At 38.5% G+C, this 25,315-nt stretch overlaps 1 protein-coding gene across 1 annotated transcript in view; it reads left to right on the forward strand.

The window, feature by feature from the left end:
- Positions 1-25,315, forward strand: part of PCLO (piccolo presynaptic cytomatrix protein) — a 479,118-nt gene that overhangs the window by 236,475 nt on the left and 217,328 nt on the right. Inside the window, exon 5 of the mRNA XM_066239334.1 lies at positions 20,135-25,208. Coding sequence (XP_066095431.1) covers positions 20,135-25,208 — 5,074 coding nt within the window. The remainder of the gene's footprint in view (positions 1-20,134; positions 25,209-25,315) is intronic.

Below are 25,315 nucleotides of genomic sequence, written 5' to 3' on the forward strand. Positions count from 1 at the left end.
ATAGAAAGGAAAAAATAAGAAAAAGAGAAAAATGAAGGAAGAAATAAAATAGGAAGAGAAAAAAACAAAATAAAGCAAGACAAAAAAACAAACAAACAACAAAAGAGGAGAGAGTGAGAGTTAAGTGTTTTGGAGTATAACCTTAAAGGAGGGTGAGGATGAAGAAGAAAAATAAAATGCAACACTCATGGGTAGTGTAGTTCAAGAAAGGGGAAGCATAAGATGGGCAGAGAATAGAAGGACCGAGGTGGAGGAAATAAAGGCAAAAAGATAGAAGAAACAAACAACAACAACAACAACAAAAAAATTAGTGGATCAAGTTGTAAAGTCTGTGGTTTTTTCTTGATTTTGAGAGGTTAACTTCTTCCTTTTTCTTTTCTCTCCCTCTTCCTGGTCGGTGACTCTGTACCCCAGGCTCTGCCCCTGTGTCACTCTTAGGTAGGGATTTGCAGTTGATGGGATTCTATGGCAATGTCATATAATTGGCTTTAGTCTTGCTGGAAGTAAAGGCTTGTTGGCGTTTGCAGGGTCCAACGATGAGAGAGTTTGCTTTCCTGGATTCTCTCTCCTAGTCCCCCCTTTCTGAATTAGCAGCCTGGTGATCCAGCTATAAGGCTGCAACTGCTTCTGCCTGGGGAGTAAGAGGCTCAAAGAGCTGGGAAATCCCCACTCTATCCCCACTCAGTGCAAGGCTTTTGGAAAGGCTCTGAGAGTCAGGGCCTCCAGTGTAATCAGGCGGGGGTGGGAGTCAATTGTTGTCAGGGTCACTGTTCAGCGCCTATCATTTAGTTGGACCTCTCAACCCAGGCTTTCCACGCTTTGTAGCCTGTTTTTGCAGGGAAGAAGAGGCACTAGTCTCTGCTTACGACTAGTGTAGTATAGACCTTATTATCTGCCAAGTCCTTCTTGTTAGCGTTTATCCCTGAATATGGAGGCTCTATCAATCAGAAGTTGCCCCCGCCCCTTTAGCGAGAGGCACTAAAAAATATCACGCCTCTTGTCTTGGATCACTGAACTGAGAGAGATCTTATCAATTAGAACCGAGGGTGCGCAGATTTTATGGGTTAAGCTAATTTCAGTGATTGGGTCGCAGCTGTGCTTCCAAAGGTATTTTTAGGCTGCCTGCGCGCACCCCTCCCCCAATGCTTGATTGTTAGCTTGATTGGCTGGGTGAGGTGCCCCGCCCACGGAGAGAATCTCCCAAGCCTCTCCCGCTCGCCCCGCTGCTGGCGGCTGGACCGCACCAGGCGCAGGATAATGGAGCCCCCTGGGTGTGCGGGCCAGCAGGGCGCCCTGGGCGCGTGGAATGCCCAAGGCACGCGTGCGAATGGGGCGCTCCGGGCACCGGTGGCCGGCGACCCCCACTCGCAGTGTGTGGGCCGCTGGGAATGTCAGTGGTGCTCAACCGGACCGGGCGCGCGTGCGGCTGCGGCTGCTCGCGGCAGCCGCTCGCTATGGCTCGCGGTTCCCAAGTATATGGGCTGACTCACCACAGGCGCACTTCCTTGAGGTTTGAAAGAACGTCCCTGTGGTAGATTCCTCCACACCCTCGTCTCTCAGATTCAAGTGATAACAGTCCTTTTGCTTTCAGTTTGTGTGGAACTCCAGAATGCTCCGAGGATAAATTTTTCTGTTTCTAGTTGATAAATTTGTTGTGATTTAGGGGAGAGCTGTCGGACGCGCTGATCACGGCGCCATTTCCGTGACGTCACCCCTCTTTAAGTTTTTATTTAATTATTTACTTGGGTAAATAAGAGTCAATACTATTTTTTTCTCATTGAAAAGCTTTTTAATTTGTGTTCAGCCATAAAATTACATAATTGTGATGGCAAAAATAAAATGTGGAAACATTTAACACATAAGCAATTTTTTTAAAAGTTCATTTTAGTATTTAGTATGATTTTAATTAGTTTATTCTGTTTGGAGTTATGTTCAATGTGTTTAATATTGAAGGGTTATTTATAATCCAAACATAATCTGCAATATGTATTTCTTACTTTTTCTTTAGTAGAAGCTTTTTTTGTGTGTGTGTGTGACAGAGACAGAGAAAGGCTGAGGGACAGATAGGGACAGACAGACAGGAAGGGAGAGAGACAAGATCAATTCTTTGTTGTGGCACCTTAGTTCGTTGATTGTCTTCTCATATGTGCCTTGACCGGGGAGAGGGAGGCTACAGCAGACCGAGTGACCCCTTGCTCAAGCGGGCGACCTTGGGTTTTTGAACCTGGGTCTTCTGCCTCCCAGTCCAATGCTCTATTCACTGCACCACTGCCTGGTCAGGCTTTAGTAGAAACTTATAAGAGTGCCCCTTCTTAACCAATATTTACACAAGCAATGATACCATTCTTATTAGAGGAACTCTGATTTTTTAGATTACAAAAGAGCTTATAATATATCTGGTTGAATAATTTAAATTCACAGATAATAGCAGTGACTTGCCGGAAAATGAAATGATTTACTAGTATTAAAAGTTAATATTAGAACTGTAATTGGAACCGAGTGCATCCAGACTCTGGTTCAGTTGTTTTGTTTATTTGTTGTTATTTATATTTTTAAACACATGGTTAGTAACCTACCTCTGATATAAGATGCGTGCCTCATTAAATAGATTTTGATCTTCCTTTGTTATATCAATGAGTTTATCAGAATCAGAAAAAGCCCCTTAAGGGTATTATCTCCTCTAATGGCTGGATCTAGTCACCACCACACTACCCCCATACCTTCTCCTAGCAAACCACTTTATAGAACTTGATGCTTTTTACTATTTCTCCCTTTATGAAACTATCTTTAACTTTCATGACCCTTCCCTTATTGTTTTGTCTTTCTGATCATCCCTTATGAGTTCTTTGATTATGATTATTGCTTTCTCTTTTCCAGTCTCCATATGATCAAGTTTTTCTTTGAGTTCTGTTTTATTTCCTCATAATGGAGTCACATGAACAATTCCTAAATCCACTAGTATAGTTTTTCCCCTTTCAATTGCATTTTCAAATACTCAATATATCATCCTACTTCAAAGCCTCATTGTAAGCTGGATCTCAGTATGTTAGAGTCTTATACTTCTAACCTTTCTATGTCTGACAATGTTACCATCATTCACCCTCTCTCCATCTCCCAGTCTTAGTAATTGGAGGTTTCTTATACATGTTACTCTCTACATCCAGTTTATCACATTTCTGTTCATTAGCTCCTGTTTCTAAGGACACTGTCCTACTTGTGGCCTTCATGAACTTTCACCAATGATTTGAATAATCCTATTACTGGTCACTATGCCTTCTGTTTCTCCCTTCTCTAGTATGTAGTTGTTAGATAGTTATTTTCCAGGTTTTAGACAATTTAATTCTATCCCTCAAATACTTCTAATGATTCTCTATTGCTTGTTTAATATAATCTAAATAGTGTGTCCTAGTATTTTGTGAATGCACTACTTTTTAAATTATTTTGTATCTTTGTCACTTTCTATCATTTCTTTTTACCACTTTTTCTTTTATAACCTCAATATGTTATATACTTATTTTATTTCTAAGAATATGTACTAAGTAACTAATATATTATTTACAATATAAACTATTAACAAAAATAAAATCAGTGAAATAAACAAGTTATTTTATTATATTTAAATATAGGTACATTTGACCACATTAAAATATGATTAATTATGTTTTATAGATAGTATTGACTAACTTTTAATATTTTAGAAAATCTGGGTCTGAAATTTTTTGATAGAGTTATTTGTATTGAACTTCTAAGTTAAGCTTATTTTTAGATTTGACATTTAGTTTTATTGATCGTCATAACAAAAAAGATAGCCCACATTGGAAGAAGTGGGTCAGAGATTGCACTTGCCAAATCTTGTTATCTGCTTTCTAAGTTTGAAATTGAAAACAAAATTGTTTCTAAATTGTGGAAATTCTACAGTGAGAAGATGTTCATCATCCCTGATACCAACAGTCAGAAACAAGGTCTTCTTCCAGAGTTCTTTATCTGGAAGATTTACAAACAGAATAAAATACCCTCTTTAAAATTTGTTAAATGAGCAGATATGACAATTTTTAAAAGTGACATGTCATTTTTATAGCATAATGACTCCCATAATTTCCAGATATATGTCTTCAAAGGAGTGTTTTCACATCATAATTTTTTGAAGAGACAACTAATGTTTATTTATTCCTTAATATCTAAAAGGTAGCATATTGTTGACAACCAAGGTTTACTTTCTTCCTAAATATCTAATAAATAGCGTATTACTGATAGCCCTCATCATCACCAGAAAGTAATTTGGGGGTTCTTCTGTTTTTGTTAAAAAAATAAGTAGATTTTCACATTTATAATTCTTAAAATTAATTTCCTGTCAGATAATTAGTAAGCCTCTGTTTAAAATAAGTTCATAGATATTCTCTTAGTACAAAATATTAAAGATATTCATCTAAATATAAAGGTCTCATTCATATATGTGTACTATATCTGTAAAATCTTGAGGCACTCTACATAGTTCTGTCCTACTTGGAACAAACAAGTAAGTGAATTTCATATGTACTGTTATGTCTATAATCTTACCCTTTAAAAAAATAATTCCAATTAGAAAAGCCACTCCTCAGTATTTAATATATAGGTTCCATTTAAAAATATATATGCCTTTATTAAAATTTTCTCAGTATTGAGGCTATCTTTATTGGTACATTATTTCTTAGTATCTCACAATAGTAGTTGTTTAAGGATTTTCTTATTGAAACAGAATTATTGAACATTATTAACTGAGCATGTTAGAAATCTCTACACTTTGTTTCCATTATTATCTAACCTTCTGTTACTTGTTCTAATAATTTCCCCTAAACCTGCCACAGTTATTTTTTTTCTTCTAGTACCACCTGCTAAAAAAGATATGCAGTTTAATTTGTCACCATATTGTTTGCTACATATTACTTTAGCCATTTTTCCATGGCAGAAAAAAACAACTTTCCCCAAATGACATGTGACTTTTTTTCTTATACTATTAAATAAGAAAACTCAAATGAAGATTATGTCTTTGTTATTCAACTTACTGAACCTTTATAAAATACTGGAATATTTACTTTCTGAAAATAACATAAGTTTGTGATGGTGTCTAATATCATTTGCTATAATACAAGATCACATTATGTGTTAAGGCAACTTGTTATTAGCAATAATAGGTATAAATACAGCTATTAAATAGATTTCTTGGTAATGTCAAACACTTTTGGCCAACTTGTGTCATACCTGATTTAACGTGATCATCATTGCTTTTACCTGGTAAAGTTGCTGATGGAGAGCTTGTAACAACACGGAGTATTTGTATGTTTCTTGCATTATTAGTATTATTTTTAACACATTATTTTTTGTGAAAATCTTTTTTTTCCCTTTAACTGAGAGGAAAGGAGATAGAGGGGCAGATTCCCACATGTGCCCCAACCGGGATCCAACCAGCAACCCCTGTCTAGGGCTTATGCTCAAATATACTGAGCTATCTTCAGTGCCTGGGGCCGGCACTTGAACCAATTGAGCCACTGGCTGTGAGAGGGGAAGAGAAGCAGGTAGTTGCCTCTCCTGTGTGTTCTGATTGGGGATTGAACCCAGGATGTCCGCATGCCTGGCCGATGCTCTATCTACTGAGCCAATGGGCCAGGACCATGAAAATGTTTTTAAACAATATTTTATCTACCTCTTACCTATTATAGGAAAGTTGGTTTAATTGAAACTGGATAATATGAGCCACAAGTCTCCTAACTAAACAATAAGCTTCAATAGAAGTGAGCAAATGGAATGACCGCCTTACTAGATCTTTTCCTTACAGTGTAACTTCCAGTCTTCTCCCAGGACTCTCAGAAACCATGCGACCAACTGATAAAGAGAAACAAACAAATAGTGGTGTCAATCTTTTTATTAAATATTAGTAAAATATAATTTTAGATAGAAAATACAATAAGCACCTTGCCTGACCAGTGTTGGTGCAGTGGATAAAGCATTGCCCTGGAATGATGAGGTCTCCAGTTGAAAACCCTGGGCTTGCCCAGTTAAGGCACATATGAGAAGAACTACTACAGGTTGATGCTTCCTGTTCGTCCCTACCTTCTGTCTCTCTCTGTCTGTCTGTCTGTCTGTCTCTCTCTCTCAAAAAAAAAAAAAAAAAAAAAAGCAAGCCTGACCAGGCATTGGCACAATGTATAGAGTATTGGCTTGGGACAAAGAAGACCCAAGATTGAAACCTAGAGGTCACCAGCTTGAGTGGAGGGCTCATCTTGCTTGAGCGTGGGCTCACTGGCTTGAGCATGGGGTCTCTGGCTTGAGTGTAGGATCACAGACATGTCCCCATGGTTGAATGCTTGAGCCCAAAGGTTGCTGGCTTGAGCACGTTGTCACTGGCTCAGCTGGAGACCCCAGTCAAGGCACGTAGGATAAGCAATCAATAAACAACTAAGGTGCCGCAATGAAGAACTGATGCTTTTCATCTCTCTCTACCTGCTAGTCTGTTCCTGTCTGTCTGTCTCTAGCTCTGTCTAGCTAAAAAGAAAACAAAACAATAACAATCAGAACGTTTACTTCTTACAGTCCATTGACAACTTGGTGTAATTGGCAGGTGTCTGCCCGCCACTGTCAAGACCTCCTGACTTATCAGTTTAGCGTGGTTTTCTTAGCCCTCTGAAGTATGACTTCAGTATAAGTTTCAAGCAGCCTAATATTCCCCACAAATGAGAAATAGAAAACCAGCCAAAGAGGCCTTTGTGTAATTCCTGAGTATAGCCTGTGCGCTCTCCCTTCTGAACCTGTCCTCAGTTCTCTGTGCACTGATGCTGCACCCTCATATCAGCCCAATCAGAATAGTCCCACCTGCATCTCTGGGCCACTCTTCTCCCCAATGGCAGTCACTGAGGAGTGATCAGTTTTAAATTAGCTTTTGTTGAAAATTAAAGTAATAGTCTTTGTGTGTGTGTGTTTGTGTGTGTGTGTGTGTGTGTGTGTGTGCGTGCGAGAGAGAGAGAGACAGACAGACAGACAGGAAGGGAGGGAGATGAGAAGCATCAATTCTTCGTTGCAGTTCCTTAGTTGTTCGCTGATTGCTTTCTCATATGTGCTTTGACTGGGAGGAGCTCCAGCAGAGCAAGTGAACCCTTGCTCAAGTCAATGACCTGGGGCTCAAGCCTACAATACCACGGTCAAGCCAGTGACACCACGCTCAAGCTGGTGAGTCCACATTCAAGCTGGTGAGCCCACACTCAAGCCATATGAGCCCGCACTCAAGCTGGTGACCTCAGGGTTTTGAACCTGGGTCCTCCCATTCTGACGCTCTATCCACTGTGCCACCACCTGGTCAGGCAATAATAGTCTTAATTTACCTTTTACTATATTTTGGACACTATGTTAAGTCATTTCTCTATAAGTTAACCCACATAACTAATGATAAATTAAATATTATATCTGTCTTAGAAAAGTGAAACTTGCTCTGGCATGATGGCGCAGTTGGTTAGAGCATCATCCTGAAGCACGAAGATTGCTGGTTCTATCCCAGTTAGGAACACTTCCAAGAGCAGATCGACATGCCTGTCTCTCCCTCCCTCTCTCTCTTCTTCTCTCACAAAAATTAATAAATAAACATTAAAAATAAAAGGAGGAGAGAAACTAAATTTTGGCGCCTAGCTCACATAGCTGGGAAAGAGCAAAGCTAAGATTATCTACTCCAGTTCTGTTTGTAAAGGCTAAGCTTCTTAACACTCTCCACGTTTCTTTCCTATGATACTTTAACATACTGCCTTTGCACTAGTATAATTATCTATATCTTTTTTTTTTTTTTAACTAATTTTATTTTTTTAATGGGGTGACATCAATAAATCAGGATACATATATTCAAAGATAACAAGTCCAGGGTATCTTGTCGTTCAATCATGTTGCATACCCATCACCCAAAGTCAGATTGTCCTCCGTCACCCTCTATCTTGTTCTCTCTGTGCCCCTCCCCCTCCCCCTTTCCCTCTCCCATTCCCTCCTCCCCCCCCTGTAACCACCACACCCTTATCAATGTCTCTCAGTTTCACTTTTATGTCCCACCTATGTATGTAATAATGCAGTTCCTGGTTTTTTCTGATTTACTTATTTCACTTCGTATCATGTTATCAAGATCCCACCATTTTGCTGTAAATGTTCCGATGTCATCATTTCTTATGGCTGAGTAGTATTCCATAGTGTATATGTGCCACATCTTCTTTATCCAGTCATCTATTGACGGGCTTTTTGGTTGTTTCCATGTCCTGGCCACTGTGAACAATGCTGCAATAAACATGGGGCTGCATGTGTCTTTACGTATCAATGTTTCTGAGTTTTGGGGATATATACCCAGTAGAGGGATTGCTGGGTCATAAGGTAGTTCTATTTTCAGTTTTTTGAGGAACCACCATACTTTCTTCCATAATGGTTGTACTACTTTACATTCCCACCAACAGTGGATGAGGGTTCCTTTTTCTCCACAGCCTCTCCAACATTTGCTATTACCTGTCTTGCTAATAATAGCTAATCGAACAGGTGTGAGGTGGTATCTTATTGCCGTTTTGATTTGCATTTCTCTAATAGCTAAAGAAGATGAGCATCTTTTCATATATCTGTTGGCAATTTGTATTTCTTCCTGGGAGAAGTGTCTGTTCATATCCTCTTCCCATTTTTTTATGGGATTGTTTGTTTGTTTGTTGTTGAGTTTTATGAGTTCTTTGTATATTTTGGATATTAGGCCCTTATCTGAGCTGTTGTTTGAAAATATCATTTCCCATTTAGTTGGCTTTCTGTTTATTTTGTTATCAGTTTCTCTTGCTGAGCAAAAACTTCTTAGTCTGATGTAGTCCCATTCATTAATTTTTGCCTTCACTTCTCTTGCCATTGGAGTCAAATTCATAAAATGCTCTTTAAAACCCAGGTCCATGAGTTGAGTACCTATGTCTTCTTCTATGTACTTTATTGTTTCAGGTCTTATGTTTAGATCTTTGATCCATTTTGAGTTAATTTTTGTACAGGGGGAGAGACTGTAGTCCAGTTTCATTCTTTTGCATGTGGCTTTCCAGTTTTCCCAGCACCATTTATTGAAGAGGCTTTCTTTTCTCCATTGTGTGTTCTTGGCCCCTTTATCAAAAATTATTTGACTATATATATGTGGTTTTATTTCTGGGTTTTCTATTCTGTTCCATTGGTCTGAGTGTCTATTTTTCTGCCAATACCATGCTGTTTTGATTGTCATGGCCCTATAATATAGTTTGAAGTCAGGTATTGTAATGCCCCCAGCTTCATTCTTTTTCTTTAGGATTGCTTTGGCTATTCTGGGTTTTTTATAGTTCCATATAAATCTGATGATTTTTTGCTCTATTTCTTTAAAAAATGTCATTGGAAGTTTGATGGGAATTGCATTAAATTTGTATATTGCTTTGGGTAATATAGCCATCTTGATTATATTTATTCTTCCTAGCCAAGAACAAGGTATATTCTTCCATCTCATTATATCTTTTTCAATTTCCCTTAAAAATGGTTTATAGTTTTCATTATATAAGTCCTTTACATTCTTTGTTATGTTTATTCCTAAGTATTTTATTTTTTTTGTTGCAATCGTGAAGGAGATTATTCTTTTGAGTTCGTTCTGAATTGTTTCATTGTTGGCATATAGAAAGGCTATTGACTTCTGTATGTTAATTTTGTATCCTGCGAACTTACTGTATTGGCTTATTGTTTCTAGTAGTCTTTTTGTGGATTCTTTGGGGTTTTCGATGTATAGGATCATATCATCTGCAAAAAGTAATACCTTTACTTCTTCTTTTCCGATATGGATGCCTTTTATTTCTTCTTCTTGTCTGATTGCTGTGGCGAGAACCTCTAGTACCACATTAAATAAGAGTGGAGAGAGTGGACAACCCTGTCTTGTTCCTGATTTAAGGGGGAAAGCCTTCAGTTTAGAGCCATTTAATATGATGTTAGCTGATGGTTTATCATATATGGCCTTTATCATGTTGAGATATTTTCCTTCTATACCCATTTTGTTGAGAGTCTTAAACATAAAATTGTGTTGTATTTTATCAAAAGCCTTTTCTGCGTCTATTGATAAGATCATGTGGTTTTTGTTCTTTGTTTTGTTGATATGGTGTATTACGTTAACCGTTTTGCGTATGTTGAACCATCCTTGAGATTCTGGGATGAATCCCACTTGATCATGATGTATTATTTTTTTAATATGTTGTTGTATTCGATTTGCTAGTATTTTGTTTAGTATTTTAGCATCTGTATTCATTAGAGATATTGGTCTGTAGTTTTCTTTTTTTGTGCCATCCTTGCCTGGTTTTGGTATGAGGGTTATGTTGGCCTCATAAAATGTGTTTGGAAGTATTGCTTCTTCTTCAATTTTTTGGAAGACTTTGAGTAGAATAGGAACCAAGTCTTCTTTGAATGTTTGATAAAATTCGCTGGTATAGCCGTCAGGGCCTGGACTTTTATTTTTGGGGAGGTTTTTAATGGTTTTTTCTATTTCTTCTCTACTGATAGGTCTGTTTAGGCTTTCTGCTTCTTCTTGACTCAGTCTAGGAAGGTTGTATTGTTCTAGGAATTTATCCATTTCTTCTAGGTTGTTGAATTTAGTGGCATAAAGTTTTTCATAGTATTCTACAATAATTCTTTGTATACCTACGGTGTCCATGGTGATTTCCCCTCTTTCATTTTGGATTTTGTTTATATGAGTTCTTTCTCTTTTTTCCTTGGTAAGTCTTGCCAAGGGTTTGTCAATTTTGTTGATCTTTTCAAAGAACCAGCTCCTTGTTCTATTAATTTTTTCTATAGTATTTCTGTTCTCTAATTCATTTATTTCTGCTCTGACATTTATTATCTCCTTTCTTCGGCTAGTTTTGGGTTGTCTTTGTTCTTCTTTTTCTAGTTCCTTAAGGTGGGAAGTTAAGTGGTTCACTTGGGCTCTCTCTTGTTTGTTCATATATGCCTGAAGTGATATGAACTTCCCTCTTATCACTGCTTTTGCTGCATCCCATAGATTCTGATATGTCGTATTTTCATTTTCATTAGTCTGTATATATCTTTTGATCTCTGCACTTATTTCTTCTTTGACCCATTCATTTTTTAAAAGTATGTTGTTTAGTTTCCACATTTTTGTGGGATTTTTTCCTCTTTTTTGCAGTTGAATTCTAGTTTCAAGGCTTTATGATCAGAAAATATGCTTGGTACAACTTCAATTTTTCTGAATTTGCTGATGTTGATTTTGTGGCCCAACATATGGTCAATTCTTGAGAATGATCCATGTACACTGGAGAAAAATGTATACTCAGTCACTTTGGGATGAAATGTCCTGTAGATGTCTATTATATCCAGGTGCTCTAGTGTTTTGTTTAAGGCCACTATGTCTTTGTTGATTCTCTGTTTGGATGTCCGATCTAGAGCCGTCAGCGGTGTATTGAAGTCTCCAAGTATGATAGTATTTTTGTCAGTTTTTGTTTTAAGATCAATAAGTAGCTGTCTTATATATTTTGATGCTCCTTGGTTTGGTGCATATATATTAAGAATTGTTATGTCTTTTTGATTCAGTGTCCCCTTAGCCATTATGATATGGCCATTTTTGTCTCTGAGTACTTTTCCTGTCTTGTAGTCAGCATTATCTGATATGAGTATTGCTATACCTGCTTTTTTTTGGATGTTATTTGCTTGGAGTATTGTTTTCCAGCCTTTCACTTTGAATTTGTTTTTATCCTTGTTACTTAGATGAGTTTCCTGTAGGCAGCATACAGTTGGATTTTCTTTTTTAATCCATTCTGCTACTCTGTGTCTTTTTATTGGTGAGTTTAATCCGTTTACATTTAGTGTAATTATTGATACTTGTGAGTTCCCTATTGCTATTTTATATCTTGCTTTCTGTTAGTTTTGTGTCTTGTTTGATCCTTCTCTTTCGTTTTTCTATCTTTTGTTTTTATTTGGTTGTATTCCATACATCTTTCCTCTGTTGCTATCTTTTTTATCTCATGTGCTTCTGTGGTGGTTTTTTCAATGGTGGTTACCTTTGAGTAATGAAAAGGGTCCCTACCCTGTTCATTGTAGCGAACTATTTTGTGAGTACTTTTGCACTCCATCGTCCTTTGCTACTGTTAATGTCCATCTTCTCCCCCTCTTTCTTTTTGTTGTTGTCACAGTTTAAATTTGGTTTTATTGTGTTCTTCTTGGAGCTTTTACTTGTGGTTCTGTTTTTTTTTTGTTCTTTGTATCTGATTGGAGAACCCCCTTTAGTAATTCCTGGAGTGGGGGTTTTCTGATGATAAATTTCCTCATCTTTTCTGTATCTGTGAATGTTTTTATTTCTCCTTCATATTTGAAGGATAGCTTTGATGGGTATAGTATTCGTGGCTGAAAGGTCCTCTCTTTCAGGACTTTAAATATTGGGGTCCACTCTCTTCTAGCTTGTAGAGTTTCTGCTGAGAAATCTGATGATAATCTAATGGGCCTTCCTTTATATGTTGTATTCTTCTTTTCCCTGGCTGCCTTGAGAATTTTTTCTTTGCTGTTGGTTTGTGCCAATTTCATTATGATATGCCTTGGAGTAGGTTTGTTGGGGTTAAGAAAACTCGGTGTTCTGTTTGCTTCTTGAATTTGGGGCTTTAGTTCTTTCCACAGGCTTGGGAAGTTCTCATCTATTATTTGTTTGAGTATGTTCTCCATTCCATTTTCTCTCTCTTCTCCCTCTGATATACCTATTATTCTTATGTTATTCTTTTTGATGGAGTCAGATAATTCTTGTAGGGATATCTCTTTTATTTTTTAATTTTTGAGTCTCTTTCTTCTTCTCTCTGTTGTGCCTCAAGTTGCTTGTCTTCTATTTCACTAATCCTCTCTTCTATCTGACCTGTTCTATTAGCTAAGCTTGTTACTTCGTTTTTCAGCTCGTGAATTGAGTTTTTCATCTCTGTTTGATTTGTTTTTATAGTTTCAATTTCTTTGGACATATATTCTTTGTGTTCTTTGAGTTGTTTTCTGAGCTCCCTAAATTGCCTTTCTGTGTTTTCTTGTATATCTCGGAGGATTTTTAGGATTTCTATCTTGAATTCTCTGTCATTTAGCTCCAAGGTTTCCAATATATTAAATTTTTTCTCCATAGATTTTTCCTCATCTAGCTGTGTTACCTCTCTTTCTTTTGTATCCATGATATTCGATTTTCTCTTCCTTAATAGCATCTGAGGGTGGTTTTGTTGATAGTATTAATGAGATTTAATAAAGAATAAAAAGTTAAAAAAATAAAAAATCAAAAAGAGTTGTTTTTTTTAAAAAAAAATTAATAATGAAATAAAAATAAAATAAAATAAAATAATTTTTAAGGAAAAAATTTGTGTCAAGAATAAAATGATTTACTTTTAGTTGTTGGTTATCTAAGAGTTATGATGAGAGGAATAAGAGGAAAACAAAAATGGGGGGACAAATTAAAAAAATACTATTGTATTTAGTGGAACAAGAACTAGATAAAATGGAGAGCCAGGGATGGGAGCACTGCTAGTGAGTTAAAAAGGTGAAGTAAAAACCCCCCAAAATGCCACAAACATAAGTTTGAGTCCCAGATAAGATAATTTGTTTGTTATTGAGGTTTGAATGAGAAGAGATGTAAAGGAGAAAGGAAGAAACTAATATAGAGGGAGAAAAGAAAGAGAGAGAGAAAAAAAAAGAAGGAACCACTAAAAGAAGAAAAAAGAAAGGAGAGAGAGAGAGTTAAGGGTTTTGGAGTGCAACCCTCATAGAGAGAAAGGAAGAGGAGAAAAAAGATAATGGGAGATGTAACACTTATGGGTAGTGTAGTTCAAGGAGAGGAGAGAGTAAGACCAGCAGAGAGTTAATCGGCCAAATTGGAGGAGGAAAAAAAGTATCAAGAATGAAGATAAGAGAAACAAACGAACAAATATAATAAAATGGGATAGGTTATAAAGTCAGCAGATTATTCTTGATTTTGAGAGGTTATCTTCTTGCTTTTTCTTTTCTCTCCCTCTTCCTGGTTGGTGACTCTGTACCCTGGGTTCTGCCCCTTTGGCACGCTCAGGTAGAGGTTTGCAGTTGATAAGTCTCTATGGCAATGTCATGTATTGTGCTTTAGTCTCGTTGGGAGTCTAGGCTCATTAGCATTTATAGGCTCCGACAGTGAGAGAGTCCGTGTTCCTGGAGCCTTTCTCCTAGTCTTTCCTTCCTCAATTAGTAGCCTGATAATCCAGCTATGGGGTTGCTGCTGCCTCTGCCTGGATAATAAGAGGTTCAAAGAGCTGGCAACTCCCCACTCTATTCCCACTCAGCACAGGGCTCTGGGTAAGGCTCAGTCAGTCAGAGCTGCTAGCATAATCAGGCGGGCTTTCCGCCCACTCAAAGACTTCTGGCTCTGCCACTCTGTCCGATAACAGGCGGGTGCCCACTTCCGGGGCGCTTGGAGGAAACTCTCATTCACTATCTGCGTGCGCAGACCAGGATATCCGGCCAGCAGTCTCACGCTCTGAGTGAAACCCCCAACCGCATGGAAAAGTTGCAGCGTTGGAATTCGCTCTCGCTCCGTCCCCGTGTGCGGCTTTTGCAAGGTGCTGGGGCGGCCCGAGATTCCGCTTTTGCCCACACAAAGGCCCCTGACTCTGCCCCTCTGTGCGATAACACGGGCGCGCACTGCCAAGGCACTCGGAGGAATCGCTCACTTCCTATCTGTGGGCGCACACGAGGATATGAGGCCAGCTGCGTTTCCCTCTGAGTGAAACCCCCACCAGCACGGAAAATTTCCACCGTTGGAATTAGTTCTTGCTCCCTCCCGTGCGCGGCTTTCCCAGGGCGCTGGGGCTGCCCAGAGATTCTGCTTTCGGCCCACAGAAAGGCCTCTGACCCTGCCTCTCTGTGGGGTAACACGGACACCCACTTCCGGGGCTTAGGAAGAAATCTCTCGCCCACTAACTGCGCACCAACCAGCAGAACGGGTAAAATGGCTGCCCCGCTTGTCTTTCTTTGTTTGGGTTTGGCACGAGTGTTAGCTTGTATTGCCCGGCTTGCCACAGGATCAGTTTTTTCTCGGCTAGGATCTCCGTGCCACAGCCTGGTTCGGCCCTTTGTGCCGCATCCTGGATGTATTCACCCCCTTTTTTCTGCCTCAGTTTCTATATTCACAGTTACCAGAGAAAGCCGCCCTGTTTAGGTTGGTGAGGAAGGCGGAGCATTTCTTACTCCCTATTTCCTTCAGGGTTTGGTTATATATTTAGCCAATTTTTCAGTCGACCATACCTTCGGGTGTATTGCGAAGCATCTGGAGGCTCCAAGTATAGGTTTTTCTGTTTCTGGTTGAAGATCTTGTTGAGTTTTGGGGGAGATTTATAGGTATCGCTTCCTACTCCTCCATTACTCTGACGTCATCTTAATTATCTATATCTTGGCAGCTCTCACCGTAATCTCAAATACTTTGTGTAATTTGTTACTTTATTTATATATTTGTTACTTTATTTAGTCATTTATTTTTGTGTGTGTGTCATTCATATTATTATAGTATATCATTTGTATTTCTTTGTTGCCAGATCATTTTCTTTCTTTTTGTTCCTATTTCTTTCCTGTCTTTAAAAATGTATTTGACAAATGGAATTAAATTTTATTCTGGAATATAATTAATAATTTGAAAGGTATATTCTTATTTTTTATCTTAATATTTTAAAATTACATGTGACCAGAGAATTCTCTCTTTTTACTTATATAATTAAACAGAATACTATTTGTTTACATTTAATACATGACACACTATGGCTTTCCTTATAAAAATAAAAATTTGAACATCCTTTAGAATAACTTTTATTTCTCGATAAAATTATCTATCAGTTAGCGTGCAAGTTATATATAGCCATTGTATATAATGGCAGTATGATCAGATAGGATTAAAAATGATGAGTAGTGAAAAAGATTATCATGTAGTTCGGACTACCTGATTTTTCTCTCCAGGCTCAGCGAATTTTATGAACTTAACCTTGTTTAGAGTGTTTGGAACACTCAAACTAGCAATTCATTTTGACCCAAACATTCTATAAATGATTCAAGACCCTTCGTTTGTTGTTTTACTTTGGCCCATTACAGTAAATGAGTTCGGGAAATTAACCAAAAACTTAATATTGCATCTTTTCTTTGTACATTACATTTAACCAGGAATTCAGTTCTTCACCCCAATAATATTCAGATAAGGCCCGCTTACCTTCAACATGGAAGGCTAAAAGTTTCACTTGATGAAAGGGCAGAGCTAAACTTGGCAGTGCCACTGTGTCTCGGTGTACCCTTCACTACCAGAGATGTCTCAAGACCTGACACCATGGGAAGTGGTAGAATATTGGGAGGAAAAGGAATTCTCTACTCTTAGTCTTTGGAAATTTTAAGTTATTGTTTCATATACACTGACTAGAAAGGCTCAAGTAGCCATAATTCTATACATGGTGAAACTACAATACATAATAAAAAATTGAAGTCTAATAGAGTTTAATGGAAATGTACTTAGAAAAATACAGGGAAAATGTGTTCCTCAGGGGAGCTGAAAAATACCATTGCTATTTTTTTAAGATATGCCTAAATAATCGCTGTTCCCACTCACTGCCTTTATCTAAAATGACAAATAAAATTCTCATGCAAAGGGTAAATATCTGGAATTTTATTCCTATGTAATAATTACAAAAGTCATTCTCAATATATTTTTAAAAATGAAATAGATAATTGATTTTAATATCAGATTATGTATTCTAATGGAGAAAATAATACAAAATAAGAAAATTCAGTGACATACAAATATGTGTATGTGTTATATGTGTATATAACTTAGAAAGAACCATTTATTTACTTCATTAAATCTTAATAGGTTATTAAATGGCTTAATATTTTTGTCAAAAATAAGTATACAGCCATGCATTTTTGAAGCAACTGAGATAAAGCTTTCAATCTTTTAATTCTAGAAACATTTGAGAGAAAATAAGCCCAATTATTCTTTCCTCACATAAATCCTTGATCCTATTTCTCTAGTTATAGTACTTCAGACATCATTTGAAGTTTGAATAATTAGAAAAAATCAGACCCAACTTACATGCTGTGTTTTACATTTTTCTCAGTTCCATCTACTCTTTCATATTTGATAAGTTACTTCCTCATTAAGAAATGTTATTTATAAAGCAAGGGTTTGTGATGTTAAATCTGTATGGACCAGTTAACCTATATGGGTACAAATAGTGCCAGTACTCAACAGAGGTATTTCACAAAAGACAATGGGTAACCACAGAAAGGATAAATAGATGAACAGAGAGTACTTCAGTGTGTTCATCTCTGTCCATGAGGAAAAACTTTTTTGTTTAAATTCCAGCAGGTGAAAAGATGAATATGTAGGTGTCTTAAATCAAAGAGGCAAAGGACCTGGTTGGTGCATATCTGATGATTAACAGGCTAACAATATAATGAAGAAGCAGGTCATTCATTTATGTCAGGGGGCTTTATACTATGCCACTTAGTATGATAAAAATTTACATTATGATTTTTTTTTAATATATTATGATACAATTAGTACATGACCAAATAAATGTTCCTTCTGGACAGTTCAACCAAATGTCCTTTGGTCACTTAACTCCATTTTCTTATTAACCATTGCAGACATTTTATCTTTGTCACCTTATATATGAAAAATAGGAGTCCTTGGTGGGGGGAAATCCTCAAAGCATTATCATAGGTAAATTATAATTGAATCCTGTAAGGGATGTGGAGGAAAGAGACCAAGAAGACAGAGGCAGAGGGAAAAGGGGGTAGAACATATAACTGAAGAAAGAAGGAAAGCATGAACACAAGGTGAAAGGGGGTCTTAGGGGAGATATTTTGCTATTTATGTGTTAAGTCTTCTGTCTAATGTATCTTAATTTTCTTTGTCACATTATATATATCTGACCCTAATGTCATTTTTTATAAAATATCATTAGAACCTTCAGAATCTATTGTGTAAAATTATAATTCATCTTTTGTATTACTCAATGAATCATTATATATAACAATAGTAACATATCTTCCATATATTAATAGTTTGTTACATTGTTGTTTTATAATATGTTCAGACACAAAATAAGAATACAAATGACACCATCAAACTTTGATTATGAACGATCATTTTCTTGCCCTTTTATGCACAAGGAGCTTATATATTCTACCCTGTGCTTACAGTGTTCACTGTGATTTAGTGAAACTTGGGGGGAGGAAGACAACAAAAGACTAAGAAAGCATATTGGACTCAGAAACTGTGCTCTGGCATTTTATGGGCTGTGAGGAGATATAAATATCCCTCTACCGTGAGCATCCAGAAAGACTTTATTAGAAGACTGCTTTGCCTGTGCTGATGTCTTAGATGTGTAGGTCTTAAGAAAACAGAACCAAAGGTAATTAGGTGCTCATTAGCCCTGCTATTATAGTCTTATAACTGCAGATAAGTAACCCTTTCCTGCAAAGACATCTGAAATGGAATGGTCCAAAGAAATTAATTCTTGGTAAACCAAAGAATAGGCATTGCTTTCTGGATTAATTGTGAAAAAGTATATCAGATTGTCTTTTTTTTTAATTGAGTCGTGTACATTCAGCAAAAGCATTATACTCTATGATGTGTTCAAAATACTTCTCTAACCATACATAATAAAGACAGGTATTGAGATGAAATTACATGTAAAATTAATATCAAGACAACAACAACTTTTATGTTTGAGAACTTTATAGGTAAAAGAAGATGAGAAGGAGTCAGAAACAGAAAAGGAAGGAAGGGAGAAAAATAAAACCAGAGGGAAGGAAGACAGCAAATAAGATAGATGTTTTTGCATGTTTGCTGTTTGTTATCCAACCTGACATGTGTTCATTTCACTATAGATAGATGTGAGGATCCCATGCCTACACACTCACTGGAAATATTGAGATGGTTAGTTCAAAATACAGACTTTAGTGGAATTGAGGTGACCTCATAGACCAGTGCCAAATAGAGCATGGTTTTATGGTGTGGGGTTTTGTGACGTTCTCCTTTAATCATTGAAACTAGATCAACTGGGTTTCATTTTGCTCTCATAGGTTTTTAAAATTTAGACTAATGAAAAATAGTCTCTATATATAACAGTTTTATTTAAGGCCTCTCTGATTCTTGAATCAAATTGTCATCATGGCCTTATCACAGAAAAGCAGTAGTTCAAGTCTGTGCTGTGTCTACTCTGTGTCCCAACTCCCTGAAAAGTCCATATTTCCGTTGACAAAGTTAGGTATTGGTCTGGTTGAAGGGAGCTGACTTTGGAATACTGTGAAGGTAAAAATCCAAGTATTTTTAAAGTTAGAAAACAGTTATAAATGATATTTATTGACCATCTTAAATGTACTTTACAACTCTATAAAAATAATAGCTTTCTTTTACTGAAGTCATGAGTCAGACAAATCATTGTTACTTTTTCAAAGTTTACGATTTCTAAACATTCCTTTCAAGTGATAATAACATTACAGTATGAACTGCAATACCAAGTAAGTGTAGTGCTTTATGTTATTCAAAATGTCTTTTAAAAGCAGTGCCTTGTTTGATTCTCTATCAGAAAAAAATTCTTTGTGGTTGATGGAGCAGATATCATCATAGCCCCATAATGATATATGTTAACTTCTGTTGCTTTTCCAACAGCCCATAAGACTCATAGCCAGGTAAAAGCCTATCCTCATAGTCTTTCTTTCTTTGCCTCTTCTCATAATCAAAAAATATTAATTATGTCAGTGGAAACTTATCATTCAATTTTTTCTTTGATAATTTGAATTTTATCCCAGAATAAATATGAGAAGGAAAATCATGTTTTTGTAGGAAAACGGTATTGAAATGTAGAAGGATAGAATATTAATAAACTAAATATATCATTGTGAATTAACATTTAAACTCAGATTAAATGTAAGGCTAACCTTAATCAATATGTATTAACTATTTTCATTTTTTTTTGTCTGTTCAAAGATTTATTTAAAACAATATTGACATATGGCTGAAAAAATTTTGTATGTTTTTTTTTCTGTTCCTAATAGTTAGCTGGGAGTAATGGGAAGGCCATTTTATTATTTAATCATGTTAAGTTTTCCTGTATCTTTTCCTCCCTGCCAGGAAAAGGAAGATGACAAATCGGACACCTCAAGTTTTCAACAGCCAAAAAGCCCACAAGGCTTCAGTGACACAGGGTACTCTTCCGATGGCATATCAGGCTCACTTGGCGAAATTCCAAGTCTTATAACAAGTGACGAAAAGGATATGCTCAAGGGGCTCAAAAAGGACTCTTTTTCACAAGAAAGCAGCCCTTCTAGCCCCTCAGATTTGGCAAAGTTAGAAAGTACAGTCCTGTCCATTTTGGAAGCCCAGGCAAGTATGTTTGTTGAAGAAAAGTCAGAGAAGAAAACACAGCCTCCTGAGGTTTCTCCTGAGCAGCCTCGGGATGAGCAGAAAACTCAGAGTTTAGCAGCAGCCCTGGAAACTGTGATTTCAGAACAGAAGCTCAAACAGACTGAAGAAGAAAAGGATACTTTTCCAAGAGATGGCGGAGAAGACGCTCCTTCCAGGAAGGACCACCAAGGAAAGGCGGAGTTTGCTGAGGACGTCAGAAGACAGCTTTATGATTCGGTGGAAGACAGCAGCGAGAGCGAAACCTCACCTGTTCCACAAAGGAAACGGAGAACTAGCATCGGGTCATCAAGCAGCGATGACTACAAACAGGAGGACAGTCAGGGATCAGGGGAAGAGGAGGACTTTATTCGGAAACAGATCATAGAAATGAGTGCCGATGAAGATGCTTCCGGTTCCGAAGATGAGGAGTTCATTAGGAGTCAGCTCAAAGAGATTAGTAGTAATATTGAGAGCCAGAAGAAGGAAGAAACAAAAGGGAAAGGGAAAGTAACAGCGGGAAAACACAAGCGACTGACTCGAAAAAGTAGCACCAGCTTTGACGATGATGCAGGGAGACGCCATTCATGGCATGATGAAGACGACGAGACATTTGACGAAAGTCCTGAAATTAAATACCGAGAAACTAAAAGTCAGGAGAGTGAAGAACTTGTAGTGGCTGGAGGGGGTGGGCTACGTCGGTTTAAAACGATTGAACTCAACAGCACAACAGCAGATAAATATTCTGCCGAGTCTACACCGAAAAAAACAGCCTTGTATTTTGATGAAGAGCCAGAATTAGAAATGGAAAGCCTGACAGACTCCCCGGAAGATAGATCGAGGGGCGAAGGATCTTCTAGTCTTCATGCTTCCAGCTTTACCCCTGGCACATCCCCTACGTCAGTGTCATCACTTGATGAGGACAGTGACAGTAGCCCGAGTCACAAAAAAGGAGAGAGCAAACAGCAGCGCAAAGCTCGGCACAGACCACATGGTCCTCTCTTACCTACAATTGAAGATTCTTCAGAGGAAGAAGAATTGAGAGAGGAGGAAGAGTTATTAAAGGAGCAAGAAAAGCAGCGGGAATTAGAACAGCAACAAAGAAAGAGTTCGAGTAAAAAATCAAAGAAAGACAAAGATGAACTTCGAGCTCAGAGAAGGAGGGAAAGACCAAAGACGCCACCCAGTAATCTCTCTCCCATTGAAGACGCCTCCCCAACAGAAGAATTACGCCAGGCTGCAGAAATGGAGGAGCTCCATCGGTCTTCCTGTTCTGAATATTCACCTAGCATAGAGTCAGATCCAGAGGGCTTTGAAATAAGCCCAGAAAAAATAATAGAAGTGCAGAAAGTTTATAAATTGCCCACAGCTGTGTCTTTGTACTCACCGACAGATGAGCATTCTATCATGCAGAAAGAAGGTGGCCAAAAGGCATTGAAAAGTGCTGAGGAGATGTATGAAGAAATGATGCATAAAACCCACAAATATAAAGCTTTTTCAGCTGCAAATGAACGTGATGAAATGTTTGAAAAGGAGCCTCTGTATGGTGGGATGTTGATAGAGGATTACATTTATGAATCTTTAGTGGAGGACACATACAATGGTTCAGTTGATGTCAGCCTGCTAACAAGGCCAGAAGATGAAAATGGATTTATGCAGCAGAGAGGGAGAGAGCAGAAAATAAGACTTCCAGAACAGATTTATGATGATCCTATGCAGAAAATTACAGACCTTCAGAAAGAGTTTTATGAGTTAGAAAGCTTACATGCAGTTGTGCCTCAAGAAGACATTGTTTCAAGTTCTTACATCATCCCAGAAAGCCACGAGATAGTGGATCTGGGTAGTATGGTAACTTTTACCAGTGAAGAAAAAAAATTACTAGATGCTGATGCTGCCTATGAAGAATTCATGAAGAGGCAACAGATGCAGTTAACACCTGAATCAAGTCCAACCCAGCCCCCCATCAGGGACGACTTGACGGAATCTAGTATGGACTTTGACAGGTTGCCTGATGCATCTCTGACATCAAGTATTCTTTCAGGAGCATCTCTTACAGATTCAACCAGCAGTACAACACTGTCCATTCCAGATGTTAAAATAACCCAACATTTTTCAACAGAGGAAATTGAAGATGAGTATGTAACTGATTATGCAAGAGAAATTCAAGAGATAATTGCCCATGAATCAATGATTTTGACCTACTCTGAGCCTTCAGAAAGTGCTCCATCTGTCCCAACCTCTGATACACCTTCTCTCACATCATCTGTTTCTTCAGTTTGTACCACAGATAGCTCCTCACCCATTACTACCCTCGACAGCATAACCACAGTTTATACAGAGCCCGTAGACATAGCAACTAAATTTGAAGATTCTAAGGATATTTCTTCATCAACTTATTTTCCAGGCAGCATTATAGACTATCCAGAAGACATAAGTATGCCTTTAGATCAGACTACCATCCCAGAAGGTAGAGCCAGTGCAGATCGTGTTGCAGTTTCCTTATCTGACACGGCACCTGCTCTCTTAGAATCTGAAGACATGAAACCCAAAGTGCCAATTGCTGACACCATCCCCACTGACTTACCGATATCTGAAAAGGGCCCCGTGAAAGAAGCCAAGGAGACTGGGAATGAAATTATTCTGGAAGTTTTGGAAGCTTACAGAGATAAAAGGAAGGAGTCTGAGCCTGAATTAACAAAAATTAGCTTAACCAAAACTGTGTTTGATCAACCACCTTCTGGAATAGTCCATCCAATGAAAGAGCAAGTTTCAACTGCATGCTTTCTGTCTGGAGAGCTCTTTGGTCAAGAAAAACCTGCATCTCAGTTACCATCTGGAAGCCCTTCTGTTTTCTTGCTTCCAACTAAAACACGTCCATTCTTACAAAATTCTTCCTTGGACACATCAGCTCAGCCTCCCGTACCACCCCCTCCCCCGCCTCCCCCTCCTCCCCCTCCTCCTCCTCCCCCACCACCACTTCCTCCGCCAACCTCACCAAAACCCACTATTCATCTGAAAAAAAAGTTAACAGCTCCAGCTCCAGTGACTCTAGCTATGACACCTGCATGTCTAGGTGACACTGCTACTACTACAGAGACCGCAGCTGTTCCAAGGAGTAATGGGACACCTGTAACAAAAACGTGTACCCCTGTGCCTCCTCCTGTTCCTCCTAAGCCGTCTTCAATTCCCTCGGGACTTGTGTTCACACACAGACCTGAGCCAAGCAAACCCCCCATTGCCCCGAAGCCCCCAGTCCCTCAGCTTCCAGTAACTACACAGAAACCGACAGATACATACTCCAAACTAGCAGGTCTGTCTTCAACTTCACATATGACATTAAATTTAGTCACTACAACAGATTATAAATTGCCTTCTCCTACCTCCCCACTGTCCCCTCATTCTAACAAGTCCTCACCAAGATTTTCCAAATCTCTCATGGAAACATACGTGGTTATCACGTTGCCATCTGAACCTGGGACTCCAACAGATTCTTCAACTAGTCAAGCAATTACTAGCTGGCCCCTGGGATCACCCGCCAGAGATCTGATCTCCATTGAACCAGTATTTTCTGTAGTTCCTCCTATATCAGCTGCAGAAATCTCACATTCATCAGAACAGAGCCTGTACATCTCAAGAACTTTGGAGACATTTTCTGCTATCCCTGTCACAATACCATCTTCATGTCAGGCCCCAAGTCCAGTTACGCAGTTTCTCACAACTGAAATTCCTAAGTCTGAGGTTTCAGTAGTCAGAAGTACAGTCCCTAGTGTTGGTCTTGGCAGTGTCTCCATAACAATTCCTCCAGAGCCTCTTACTTTAGATAACCTACATTTAGAGAAGCATCAGCATAAAGGAAATAGAAAGTTACCACTTATTGGCGATGCCATTGATCTGCGTACAGTTCCAAAAGTGGAAGTTAAAGTAACTGACAGATGTATGGATCTTTCTGCTTCTACAATGGATGTGAAACGGCAGACCACATCAAAGGAAGCTTATGGGAGACAAATGAGTGCTGTCCAACCCTCTATTATTAATCTCAGTGCAACTCCATCAGTAGTGGCCCCAACACCCCTGGTCACCGAGACAGTGACTGCTGTCACGTGCACAGATAGTACAGGTTACACTGTGGGCATAGAAAGCCTAATGGGTATAGAACATGCAACAACAACACCACTTCAGCTTACTACATCAAAGCATCCTGAACCCCTGTACAAGATACAAAGTGGTCAGTCTCTTCCTACAGTTAGGCAGGAAGCACCCATGAACTTATCTTTAGGTACTTCAGCACATGCAATGGCACTGGCTACTACAAAGCCTGTTCCTGTGCCTCCTGTTGGTGTCACAAATGGGTGGACTGATAGCACAACATCCCAGGGGGCCGCTGAGGGAGAGGTGGTGGATCTCAGCACAACAAAGTCTCACAGAACTGTTGCGACAATGGATGAGTCGGCTTCAAGTGTGGTGACCAGAATAATAGAAGATGATGAAAAACCCGTTGATCTGACTGCAGGGAGAAGAGCTGTGTGCTGTGACGTGGTGTATAAGTTGCCTTTTGGGAGGAGCTGCACAGCCCAGCAGCCTGCAGCTCCTCTTCCTGAGGATCGCTTCGGTTATAGGGACGACCACTACCAGTATGATCGGTCAGGCCCCTACGGTTACCGAGGGGTGGGGGGGATGAAGCCTTCCATGTCTGATACTAATTTAGCAGAAGCTGGCCATTTTTTCTATAAAAGTAAGAATGCTTTTGCTTATTCAGGAGAAACTGATGCAGCAGTAGATCTAACTTCAGGGAGAAGTTCTACAGGTCAGTATGATGCGGCAACAGACCTTTCTTTGAAATGTCATTATGGTGTTCCTCATCTCATTTCAGGATGAAAATGTGGTCCCTGTTTTCCATTTTGTTACTTTTTA

This window comes from Saccopteryx bilineata, chromosome 7, assembly GCF_036850765.1.
Source record: "Saccopteryx bilineata isolate mSacBil1 chromosome 7, mSacBil1_pri_phased_curated, whole genome shotgun sequence".
Taxonomy (NCBI): Eukaryota; Metazoa; Chordata; class Mammalia; order Chiroptera; family Emballonuridae; genus Saccopteryx; species Saccopteryx bilineata.